The sequence below is a fragment of the Squalius cephalus genome (genome assembly GCF_949319135.1).
Source record: "Squalius cephalus genome assembly, chromosome: 17".
Lineage (NCBI taxonomy): Eukaryota > Metazoa > Chordata > Actinopteri > Cypriniformes > Leuciscidae > Squalius > Squalius cephalus.
This window is the reverse complement of record NC_137138.1, coordinates 28,480,517-28,494,127: the sequence shown is the minus strand read 5'-3', so window position 1 is coordinate 28,494,127 and position 13,611 is coordinate 28,480,517. Positions and strand designations below refer to the sequence as shown.

The window sequence follows — 13,611 nt, the reverse complement described above, 5'->3', positions numbered from 1 at the left end:
AACACTTGATGGCTGCTCTGTCAAGTCTTCGTCATCGGTTAGGAACCTGGGTGTGCTCTTTGATACCAATCTTTCATTTGAAAGTCATGTTTCTAGCATCTGTAAAACCGCATTCTTCCATCTTAAAAATATATCTAAATTATGACATATGCTTTCAATGACAAATGCGGAACTAGGAATTAGTTAATGCATTCATGACATCAAGGCTAGATTATTGTAATGCTCTTATGGGTGGTTGCCCTGCATGCTTAATAAACAAACTAGTCAAGTCAAGTCATGTCACCTTCATTTATATAGCGCTTTTAACAATATAGATTGTTTCAAAGCAGCTTTACAGTGATAATAGGAAATTAAAGTAACAGAGATTGTTTTGGCTTTACAGCAGCTCTAGAAAATAGTTATTGTCCAGCTAAAGTTAGTTTTGATTGATTCACTTCCTTTGCAAAGATTATTAGTTATTAACTTAGGGGCCGCTAACACAACACCATTCTAACAGAAAACCCTTAACATCTACATTTAGCAGACACTTTTATCCAAAGCAACTTACATTGCATTTCAAAGTACACATTTACATTCTTATTAGTTCTTGCTTTTCTTGAGAATCAAACCCATGACCTTGGCGTTGCAAGCGCCAACGCTCTGCTGTTTGAGCTACAGGAAAGCTGTAACACTCTCTGGCCCGAAATAGGTTCGATGGTGCAAGTCTTGAAATAAAAAAAATAAATTAAAAAAAAAAGTTCTCTGCACAAACTTCAAAAACACGAACCTGTGAGAACGCTGACGGCGTACACGTGTATTGCGTGTTTAGTCTATAGGTATGTGCGTTTGAATATATATGTGTGCAGGCGTGTAGTCTTTCTTTACAAATTGACATCAACAAATTAATAGTTTGGCCTTAAAATTTTATAATACTGAATTATCTATCGCTTCCGGGTAGCCATGTGAACTGGAATTATTTTGACAACGTTTTATCTGTACAGAGATCTGTTCTCAATTTAATAATTTCTTCATTGTTCATGACATATTGTTCAAATCTCTCTGGCCTATGTTTATTGGCTCATTCTGTTACCACTTGGAGGTGATTGGGCTCCCAGGCGAGACCCCAATACGTCAGTTTCGACGTAACATGGACGTTTTGTTGGATGTTTTGGACGTTTGTTGGGGATTCCCTGTTCTAGACTGATTTCCATAATTTCACTCAATTTTTCCTACATTAACCGTTACTATTATAATCTAATATTGTTTGGATTAAAAAAAAATCAGCTGTTTCTAAAAGAAAAAATATAAGAATATACAGTATAATCAGTCTTCAGAGATGCTTATCAGTTCCCCCCCCCCCCTGTAACTGCTAACTCATTAGGCTTGTCCATTTTTTCAGCAATGTCTTTAAACTTTAACAACTATTACTTTAACAAAACAGTCTAGAACCGATTTAATGTGTTCTCAATTTAATAATTTCTTCATTGTTCATGATTGATTTAACTTGTTTACTTTTTTCTTCCAGGGATTAAATGTGTTATTAAATGTAGCTTTCAAAAGAAAAAATGTTAGCACAATTTTCACAAGCATGTGTTACATTTTCAAAACTCTTAGTACCAACATCACACCAGATTATCAAAAGTGCACTTTTTCAAACATATTAGCATGTTTTCAATTGTGTTCAAAATCACAAAGTATCATTTTCACAACAAAAAATAAATGTTTCTTCTATATAAACATTTCATTCACATTAACTGCCTTTCATAAAGCTCTTACTATCAAACTTTTGATTTGCATCTCTTTTAGTTCAGTTTTATACATTTTTCTATTATTTAATCCAACTGATCTTAATGGTTAAACAATGAATAGTTTAGAACACCTATTGATTTCTATAGATACAGATTCTATAGATTTCTACTTGTTTGCAATTTACGAGATGGATAAACAGATGTAATGAATATAAGTGATTTATCTTAGATGCATCAGAATTGCATTTTAATGCATTGTTGCTTTTAAATGAACTAATTGTTACAGTTTTTCTCAATCGATCTGACACATTTCTCCAAACTCAGGTCACTGTTCTCAAAACAGTTTTAACACCGTGATCTGAACACTTTGTAATTGTCCTAAAGAGGTCGTAAATTTTCCTTCATTTCATGCACATCCAACCAAAACTTTACATATCAGGAAAAAACAATTGCAGCTCTTTTAATTGGTTTTACAAAAATCACAATCATTTGTGCACCATTTTTCCAAACACAACAAACAAAACTCTGTTATTTGTTAAATTCTCAGTTGCACTTGGAATGTTCTCAATTAGCCCCAAATAAATATCTGCTGAGTTAGTAATGCACACAACACAGGAAATGCAAATTTCCTAATTGTTTACACAGCTATTTCAATTACAAAAACTATAAAAGGGGAAAAGAAAAACAAAACAAAAAAGAAGAAGAATGGGAAAGGAAGAGGTGTAAGAGTGAGATGTTTTGTAGATGATAGAGGAAGGGTAATATTGAGAGAGAGGAACAGTGGAAGAGGTAGAAAGAGATGAGGGGAAAGGAATAGATGGTATAGGAAGAGGAGATGGAGCAAGAAGAGTTGAGGATGTAGGAAGAGGGAGAAGAGATGGTAGAGTGGAAGGCAATGGTATTAGTGGAAAGGGCAAGAGAAGAAAATATAAGAAGACATGTACAGAGAGGAAGGGGAGAGTAAGATGTAAGAGGAGGGAGTAGAGGTTGAAGGATAAAGTACAGACAGGTTTCAAATGAAATCAGAGCCACCCTAATTTACCATGTCATAAATTATGGTCTTTCCTTGAGGGAAGCTGGACAGAAAGTTCAGCCCAATATAAACATTGTGCCCCAATGTCCCTGGAGAACATGATTAAAGAACACGAAAAACATTTCATTCTTGTATTTGTCTATCTACAGCTGAATTTGTTATCAAATCAACAGAAAGCACACTTGTAGGTTTGATGTTACTATTTATTATTTTTGATAAATGCATTACTAGAATAAAATGCAGTGCTTCATTGTGCAGTGAATGCTGAAATGTTTTGCCACCATAAGAGTGTGTTTAGTTTGCTGTGTTAATTGTTTTGAGAGCAACTACATTAATTTGGAGAAATGTGTCAAATCAATTGAGAAAAACTGTAAAAGTACTAAATTGAAAGAAGATCATATTGTTGTGTTTCGGTGATTAAACCAAATGTTTTCGTAACATATTACAACAATCGTGTGTTTTGAAACAATTATGTGGACTGAAAATGAAAGCATGATCAGGTTTTGAAAGATCAGTCGTGATCAGTGTGATCAATTTGGATTTTTGTACTAAGAGTTTTTGTACTAAGAGTCCTTACTTGTGAAAATAGTCCCAAAGCAGAAAAAAAAACAATTAAAACCTTGACTAAACCATAAAAATGGTTTCTTGAACGTTTCTCAGAGGGACAGCGTTGTTCTTATAGGAATGACTATAAGACTCATTTTTTACAACATTTTATTTTGTCACATGAACTGGGTATTACATCATTGATTATAAAGCATAATATTACAGAAGCAGTCCTGGTTGCCTCATTCATGTCAGTGCGAATTATATAGGTACAAAATATAATTTCTAGTTTTTCTTGAAGAACATTTGATTGAAGCGTGTGAAATCTTTACTGACCCAGTAATCAGATGTAGCTGCATTTTGATATCAAACAGACTCTACACTGAGTACTGAGTGAGCAAATGACATCAGTGCAATTCTCCACCATACCCAGTACATAATCATTTCCCCGTTAGATACATTCAGAACAGTAGTGAACACAATCAGATTCAATTTAAAGATTAAATAAATTACTCATAGAAGCATCTTCCATGTCCACCAAACATCCTACAATTATGTCATTATTGTTTTATAAAATAATTAACAGGTCCACTCATAATAATCCAACTTGACAGCAAATAAAGTGTCACGCTATTCTTCTGTGGCTGTTCTTTGCTTTCTCTTTGAAAGAGCTGTTCAGAAAAAGTGAAACTGATGGTGTCTGTAAGGGGGAATACCATGTCCTTATTATGCATGCATATTAGGTTATTTCCAAAAGCATCCACACTTACTGGATACAAACTGAACATAAAATGTCAAGTAATTCACAATATTTGTGACAGAGGAAACATATATATGTTGCTTTTATAGCATTCTTCTGGAAGACTTCTTTCTTTGTTTATAAACAAACAATTTCACTTTTTAAATATAGTTGTGTTTGAAGTTAACAAAGAAATCAACAGAGTTACAAAATGCACAATAGACAAACAACAATTTGATCATTTGCCCCTACATTTTAAGTTCTAAGTCTATTCAGTCTATCTAGAATTGACTTACTTCACCTCATTGAGCCATTCATTGTTGCTTCTTGTGTTGCTTCATCTTGTTCCTGCAGTGCTGCACCTCTCTGAGCTCTTCAACAGACATGTTCAAACTCTAACAAAGACATTTGTTGGCTCAGAAACCTACCTGTAGTACAACCACACCAATTTCCACTGAACTCCTCAGTTGACGTCTCAAGCAAACTGTCTATTGCTCCACATCCTTCCTCCTGCTGCATGTGGTCTAATCCGAATTCTAAGAATACGGAAAAAAGTGACTTCCTTGGTTGCAGAAGCGCTTCAGCATGTCGTGTCTGCACAAGACCTCTGTGCTCGTCTGTACGTCTTTTTGAGAGTGTGCCGGGTGTGCGGGTGGCCAGAGTTTATCGACCCTCTATAAATTTCCCCTGGGTCTCTCCCTTCACCTGGCTGGGAATTGTGTGTGTTAGTCACCTTACAAGGGACAGTCCCTTTAGACAATATCAATAAGCATCTTAGCTCACAGGCAATACCTTTGACAGGGACACTTGCACAATTCGAAAATTTAGCTGAGGTATCTTTTGCAGAAGACTTATAATATTACAGAAGCAGTCCTGGTTGCCTCATTCATGTCAGTGTGAAAGAAAGAAAGAAAGAAAGAAAGAAAGAAAGAAAGAAAGAAAGAAAGAAAGAAAGAAAGAAAGAAAGAAAGAAAGTTTCCAATTTATTACGTTTGGAGTTTGGTGCATAATTTTTTTGGGTGAATAAAAAAAATATCTATTAAAATGAAAGATATTCTCTTTTTAAAAACAATCATATAAAATTATAGGATAAAAAATTTTTGAAAAAGAAGAATTGTAAAAAAAAACAAGAAGAAGCATTTTCATTCTCATTTGGTGTGAAATTAATTCATATTTCTTTGTCTCAACAACTCATTTTTTTCTTGACTCTTTTTATTTGCTTGTAACTGATAAATGAGACAACAGAACAGTTTAGGGCCAAAGATACATAATTTAAGTTAAGAACAATTTATTTAAAAACAAAAAAACAGTTCTGTTGTCTATTGTGTGTGATGGAACAAAATTATGACGAAAAGCAGTTTCAATAATGAAGGGCAAGGAAAGCATGTGAAACATTTATATCTAGTCAAGTCAAGTCAAGTCACATTTATTCATATAGCGCTTTTTATAATACAGATTGTTTCAAAGCAGCTTTACAGAGATAACAGGAAAATAAAGCAACAAAGTTTGTTTCCAGAAGAAAATAGCGTCAAAGTCCAGCTTAAGTTCAATGATGTTTCTTTTTTGTTGTTAAAAAGTTATTAATTTAGTTCATTTATATACAGTATACAACCGCTCTGGAGAAAACAGTGATGTCATCGTCCAGCTCAGTTCAGTTCTCATATAATGGTGTCAGTGACGGCAGATCAATAATATTGCTGAATATTAAATTAAAATCTAGTGGCGAATGTATGCCTTGAGAGCATTACATCATTCTGTATCTCATTCTGTTCATGTACTTATTTGACCTTCTGTGGGTTCTGCACTGATGTCATCATTTTGCTGTCCCCTAGAAGGCTTCTATTTGCATAAACATTTTGGTGAATCATAAAGTACCTTGCCATCTAAAAGAGAGAGAGTGTGGCATGCAGGAAGTCAAAGCAAAGTTTGCGCGTATTGCGTACAGGAAGTCAGCGCAATGTTCATCACCACCCATCCTCCTAACTGGTAGATGGGGCTTTTTTTTTGTCTTTGATGTTGCCTGGTCAGGTCTAAAGTCAGGATTATTTGGATAATGCTTTTCACAACACACATACTGTAGTTTTAAATCATTACCGGTATCTTGTCGTACAAGAATTTGAGAGAATGATAGATTTTTGATTAGTTCAGTCCCCCAGTGAGGAAGCTAGAGGCGACTGTGGCAAGGAGCAAAAAAAAAAAAAAATTGGCGGAGAAAGATATAGGGGATAAAACCTTTGGATGAACCAGGCTACACTGAGGGCCAGTTTTACTCTGGCTATACATAATGTCAAAATTAGTTAGCTTAAGTATCTTGATGTATGTACAGTATGTACAATAACTGTACAGAATGGACCATAAGAATTAAGAATTAAATGTCTGAGATTTGTGAGGTTACACGTGAAAGACCGAAAGGGCATGCATACAAATAATCATTGAGATATGACGGTCACTTGGCACAGGTTGCAATTGTAGTCGTGGGACAGAGACATATAGTTGTCCTATTTTTTTGTAACCATGGTTTCAGTTTCACGCCAGTTCCTTGTTTCATTGATCATCATCCCTGTGTATATATACGCACTTTAGTTTTCTCAGTTTCTTTGTTCGGAGTTGTTAATGGTAGTTGTGTTGTGTGCTTAAAGTATCTTGGTGTTTATTATAGTCTCCTTGTTCCTTTCATTCTGCATTTATTGTGGATCGCACTACAGCCCGTGACACATGGCTGACAATAATTCTGCTTGAGTGTATGTTAATATTTTAAAGTAATTGCAAAATGACATCAGAGGAACATCTGGGGAAAAAATGAATAGAACTCACAAGACTCTTGACAAACTTTTTAAATGAAAGTTTTTTCTTTAGCTGTGTTGAATTGACTGTACTGTAAATGCATCAGTCACAGTGGTAATCATGACAGCTTAGGCTAATACTAACAAAACAAAGAAGTAACTATCTGCCCCTAAAATTCCCCTGCTCAAAAGTAGGGGGGCAGAATTGTGGTTTCAATGAATCTACATTGAAAAGCAAAGCAAAAAAAAAACAAAAAAAACAAAACAGTATTCTCCCCACCCTAGAGGAGCCAGTAAACTCAATGCAGGTCATCTTTACTGTTGAAATGACTGACCTCCCACTGTTTACAAAGATATTTACTTGCTTATCATTGCAAAAGGAGCATCTGCAATAGAATTTACTAGTAAATTTCTTCAATAAACCGACACTCTCTCTATCCCAAATATACTCTACACACAACTTGACAAGATCTGCGCTTGCCACTCAACGAATAAAGAATAGCATCTTTAACAATAAAATTAAAACAGCAGTGTGTAACACATATTAGGAATTTATATACCCGCAAAGCAAACAGTCCTTTCCAGTCCTTTTCATGCCTTTCCAAACCCGTAAGACTTTTATCTTTGGGAACACAAGTGAAGATCTTTTTAATGAAATCTGATGAGCTTTCTTGTCCCTGCATTGACAGCCTTATTATTACTACCACAGAAAGGTATTAAAGACGCATCATTAAAGTAATCAGTCACACATTACAATAAGGTTTCATTATTTTGTTAACATTAGTTAATGTATTAACTAACATTATTAACTAACCATGAGCAATGGATTTGTTGCTGTATTTTTTAATCTTTGTTAACTTTAGTTAATAAAAATACAGCTGTTCATTGTTTGTTCATGTTAGTTCACAGTGCATTAATTAATGTTAACAAATACAACTTTTTTTAACAATGTATTAGTAAATGTTGAAATTAACATTAACAAATATTATTAAATGCTGTAGAATTTTAGTTAATTTTTTGTTCATGTTAATAACTAATGTAGTTAACTCATTTTAACTAATGAAACCAAATTGTAAAGAATTACCAAGTAATCCATGTGACTCCAGTGGTTTAACCTCAATTTTATGAAACAAAAAACACAAAACATGATAACATGAAAGCACACAGCTAAACACAAACTGCGTGCTACACAGCACAAGACAAAACATGACATGAAAGCACAAAACACACAGACAGAAGAGCACACGAGAATAAGCAAATGACAGAAGACAAACTCTCGGAGCATGAATGTCCGAATCCCGACACAGAACTGATACCAAACATGACATGAGTGCCGGAATCCGAACACCATGCTCCGAACATGAAACCAGGCACACAGACAGACAAGGAAATACAGGAGTGTCAGGTCTCTGTCACAAAACCAAGAACAAAATAGACCGTAGTGACAGAACCCTGACAGTGTCAACATCATCCAGCTGAAGTACCCATGATCGCCACCAGAGGGCACTCCTTCCATCATGATGCTACCTCATCATGAACTCCATTTCCCAGAACCCATTGCCTGACTCATTATATGTGATTATGTTCAGCTGTGAGTGATTACCTTGTTTAGCTCTGCCTTTATATGCCCTGTTTCCACTAATTAATTGCAAAGTCTTGTTATTATGAGAGTTCTTTCCTGGTTTTAATATTTTCCCTGTTCAGATTACCTTGTTTGCCTGTTTTTCTTGGACCTTGTTTGTATGTGTTTGACCCTGTACCTGTTTATGGATTACGACTGTGGATGACCCTAAATAAAAGCTGCATTTGGATCTTCAACCTGTGCTTCAGAGCAGTTTTGTAACAATAGTTAACTATGCAGGACAAATGAGTTACATTAGTGCTTCAACTATACTATGGGGAAAAAAGCTTAACTAATCAGAAAGTAATATCAAAGTTAGGACTGAGATAGTTCTTCTCAATATTAAAATGCATCATAATTACTAAGTGTTACTTAGTCACTCTATAGTCACTAATGTAGAACTACTACATTAACACTTCAGCTACTACTATTAACCAATATGGAAACAGTAATCAGTAAGTAATATCAAATTTAGGACTGAGATAGTTCCTTATTAGGTCATTAATAATTACTGAATGAGATTGGCCTCATTAAGAACTAATAACTAACAATGACATATTATAAATAATTACTAATAATCACAACATTAATGTGTCTGAGATGTGAGTAATTGTGTTTTTTGTTTTGTTTTGTTTTTTACTCAGTGGTCATAAAATGCATCACTAATTACTCAACTTTTTTTCACTTTAAAATGTTTCAGATCACTTGTAGTTCCTGCATAGTGACTAGGTAACATATGGTGATGCATTTTATGACCACGTTGAGAGTAAACAATTACAATTACTCACATCTCAGACACCTTAATGTTGTGATCATTAGTAATTCTTTATAATTAGTCATAGTTAGCTATTAGTTCTTAATGAGGCCAATCTCATTCAATATTTTATAAGGAATATCTCAGTCCTAAATTTGATATACTTACTGATTACTGTTTCCATATTAGTTAATAGTAGTAGCTGAAGTGTTAATGTAGTACTGCATAACTTCCTGCATAGTTACCTATAAATTTACATTACATTGATGCATTTGGCAGACGTTTTTATCCAAAGCAACTTGCATTGCATTTCAAGGTACACATTTACATTCTTATCAGTTCTTGCTTTCCCTGGGATTTGAACCTATGAGCTTGGCATTGCAAGCACCAACGCTCTGTTTTAGCTACAGGAAAGCTGTTTATCGGAACCTGTTTATCTCTATTCTTTGCGGTTTCCTTAGTTTATCTTGTTTGTAATTTATTTTTTATTTTGTTAATAAATGTACATCTTGCACATATCCTGCTCTATCTGGTTTTCTATGCTCATGGCACATTACAATAATATAGATCAGGGGTCAAATTCAGTACCTGGAGGGCCACTGTCATTCAGAGTTTAGCTCCAACCAGCCACATAACACCTGCTGAGGAGTTTCTAGGTTACAGGTTTGAGTAGCACTGTTTTAGTGCATTGGTTCTCAACTCCAGTCCTGGGGACTCAATGCTCTGCACATTTTGTGTGTCTCTCTGATCTGAAACACTGAGGGGCCATTTACACGTTACACTAAAAATGGGTTTTAAAGTGGAGGTTTTTGAAAACAATACTTTTTTTTTTTTACTTTTCCGTTTTCAGTATATTGTTGCTGTGTAAACGTACCTTCAGTTCACAGATCTTTCCTTATGAGCTGATGATCTGAATCAATTGTGTTAAATAAAGATGTTCAAAATGTGCTAAGCAGTGGGTCTCCTGGACAGGAGTTGAGAACCACAGGTTTAGTTTGATGGTGAATTTGTCTGTCCTCACTTTTTCACATCACATGTTTCAGTGTGTGTACCCTATAGTTTATACCTCTTCTGTTCCAATAATACTTATTGTAAATCCTAAATGAAATCAAACTCTGCACTAAAATATCTGGTTGTAATATGCAAAATGTTGCAAATGTGAATCAGAAAAATGTGAGATGAATGTGTTCGCCATTCAGTTTTTCCCATAATGAAGCCCTTAGAAAATTGCAACATGTTCAATTAATTATCCTTGTTTGTGTTTGCTATATAAGTTGATCCCTCACATTCATTTTCTGTTCGGTCTATGTTGCATTTAGTGTGTGTTGCCCTTCCTGTCTGATTATTTTGTATTATCCTCATTAAACTTTGTATTGGAACTTTATTCTTCATCTTCGTCTGCCTTCCTGCAACAACCCGTGACACCAAACCATTATCATGGTGCCTAAAACCAAGGGTTGGCACCAAGCGGCAACCTCCCTTGCTGCGTTCCAGTCCAAAATTGTCATGCCCTTCACTCGCAAACTTCCCTCCGTCTCGTTCACTCGGATGTACGTCATTGCGAGTGCCCACTACTGGCGGAAACTGCAATGGTCTGAACTGGAACATCCTAAGCCCTTGATCACTTGGAATCAGCTGTGGAGTTGATTTATTATTTACATTTTTTTTTTCCTTTAAGAATTTGTTTAATGCAGCATCCAAATGTTTATATGTGTGTTTGGGTTGTTTTAAATAAAAAAAAAAAATATAATTAATATATCATAGCGCATATATCATAATATATCAACAGCGCGTGATCATAGGTAACTAAACCTATGCGCGTGAACTCGGCAATCGACTACTTTGGACTTCAACCGAAAAACAGGATGTAAACAGGTATTTGCGCTGGCTTAAATAACATCATTTTTATACATATCTTTCACATCTACTGCAGTCAGATCCACTCGTGTTCACTCAGAAGGAATCACTCACATTTTCTGTGCACTTGTAATGACACATCAAGGATGTTAAGAGCCTAAAAGCAGGTTTAGTACTTGCCCTATTGAAGTCAACAGGGTGCAAATTTTAAAAATAGAATAACTCGGTGTAGGCAACACCGATTTTTGTCGTTGTTCTCTGTATTGACAGCACTCCAAATGTACAAAAAAATGAGCTCAATGTTAAAATTGACCGGAGTTCTCCTTTAAGCTGTTGCCTTCCTGCTTTCCCCTGTGTGGAGTATGTTCCTGTCTCTGTTTTGGATTATCTTGGTTTGTGTTTTTTGAATAAACTGTTGCTGTATGTTGCTGAAGTATACACATATCTTTGTATAAACGTGTAATGTACAAATTACACACATGCATATTGTTTACATACATGTGACATTTAAGTCATATTTATTTATTTTTTTAAATAAAAAAGAAATGTCTTTGTATAAATGTGTAATGTACAAATTACACAAATGCATATTGGTTACATACATGTGACATAAGTCATATATATATATATATATACACACACACACAACTGACATGTCTCTGAATAAATGTGTAACATACAAATACAATACAAATCATTTTTATGCCTCTCCTGTCAATTAGTGTGCCCTCCACATTTTTTATTTGTGGGGGGACTGTATCATTTTAGAAAATTTGACCCTAAAAAGTACTGCTACACCGGCAGTGAGAGAGTTAACAACTTGTGAAAAGAAGGAGGGGCCATCGCACTCGACCAGTCCCATTCCAGGAAATGTGCGGCCACATCAATATGCTGATGGTTTTCGGGGGAAACAGCGCGCAAGCGTGTTGCAGTGTGGGTGCTGGGTGGATGTGGGGGCCCGCGTGAACAGGGCGGCGTTTCTATGGTTTTTCTTTTATTCGCCACATGGACCTGGCTATATCGCATCTTCTGCATCTGCTTTTAACGCATTTTATCGGATGATAGGTTGTAGCAGCGAGCTACACCGAACTCTGTCACATCGGTCGTGGTCGTGTTTTACAGTGTTGTTGATATATTTCAGGCCTCTCGCGCGGAACAAGAGCCTCTTTGAAGCTTTTATGTAATGGTCCGCTCTGGCCAGGAATATTCTGGACTCTCCTCTTAGCGAAGAAAACGTTTACCAGTCAAGACGTTACGTTTGGAAATGCGTCTTCCTCCTTGCATACAAACTACAGCCCAGCCCTGACGATCATCTGTGAATAACACACCGCATCAGAGTGTGTAACGTTAGGTCTCTCCCACAGGTGTCTTTCACATAAAGGATGCCGATCTGTTGAAACAGCTGAGTCTGCCCTCCTCCTTGAGCATTTTATTATTCTTGCACCGAAGACAGATTTGAAGTTAATGTTTCGCCAGGAGGTTGGTGTCCTGTCCTTTATACCGTCTTGTTCGTACCTTTTTCAATACGAGCAGAGGAACATGTCTCGGTATAATATCTACAGTCTGCTGGACTGGATCTATGGAGGTGTGGACCCCATGTTTGAGGGTAATGGAGGGCCAGAGTGCGCAGCCTTCCTCTCTCCACAGCAGAGAATACTGGAGACTCTGGTCATTGTGTTGTTCTCTATTCTGGAAGTGGTGGTGGCCATGAAGAAGCTCAATGTCCCTAAAGAGGTCCGAGATGTTGGGAGAGATGGCAGGAGGAGTAAGGAAGACAGCTGGGGCAAGAACCTGTTGCTTGTGGCTCTGTGCATGACTTTTGGTGTTGAGGTTGGGTTTAAGTTTGCCACAAAGACTGTCATCTACCTCCTCAATCCATGTCATGTGGTCACAATGGTGCAAGTAAGTATATTTATGATACAATCATAAACTATTATAATTTGTGGAGATGTGGTTCTGCTTTTATTGTAGATGATTTGGGCTGGTAACTGAATGACTGCAGGTTCAAAATCCCAAAGGGTTGCTTCATCCATCAACACTGTGGCCTTAAACAAAACACTCAACTTCAGGTTACTTGAATGATCTGAACCCGTATTTGTATCATAAGTTGCTTTGGTTAAACTAGTTAATGATGTTGAAGTAGTGAAGGCTTGCGGAAATTTATTTCCTTTAGTTTCCAAGCTTTGTGTCATTTGGATGCACTGGTTAAATTGCATACCACATAGCTAGAGGCGAATCATAACTTGTTATACCTCTCCATGGCTCTCAAAACACATGAAGGAAATGACAGATCGGTTGTAAAAAGGAGGAAGTATAGTGTACATTTTTGCACCGCTTATTTGCAGCGGTTTAAACTGGTGTACAATTTCTCCTCGGAAATTTGACTAGCTGAATGAAGAGGAATCTGTTTCCCATATAGTCATGTTTTTGTTTGTTTTTTTGCTTCTTTTTTTTTTTCAAAAGGATGTAATAACTACTGTCCAAAAGCAATAAGGCACTCAAGACCCAACTATATTAGTGAATAATAGTCACTTAACCGCAGTCTTTAACT

General features: G+C 36.0%; 2 protein-coding genes across 2 annotated transcripts in view; one reads left to right on the top strand and one right to left on the bottom strand.

The window, feature by feature from the left end:
* Window positions 1–13,611, bottom strand: part of fundc2 (fun14 domain containing 2) — a 32,766-nt gene that overhangs the window by 9,567 nt on the left and 9,588 nt on the right. The window lies entirely within an intron of this gene.
* tmem164 (transmembrane protein 164) overlaps window positions 11,946–13,611 on the top strand; it is a 64,602-nt gene continuing 62,936 nt past the window's right edge. The window contains exon 1 of the mRNA XM_079847044.1: window positions 11,946–12,962. Within this exon, the coding sequence (XP_079703170.1) occupies window positions 12,525–12,962 (438 nt within the window). The 5' untranslated portion in view covers window positions 11,946–12,524. The remainder of the gene's footprint in view (window positions 12,963–13,611) is intronic.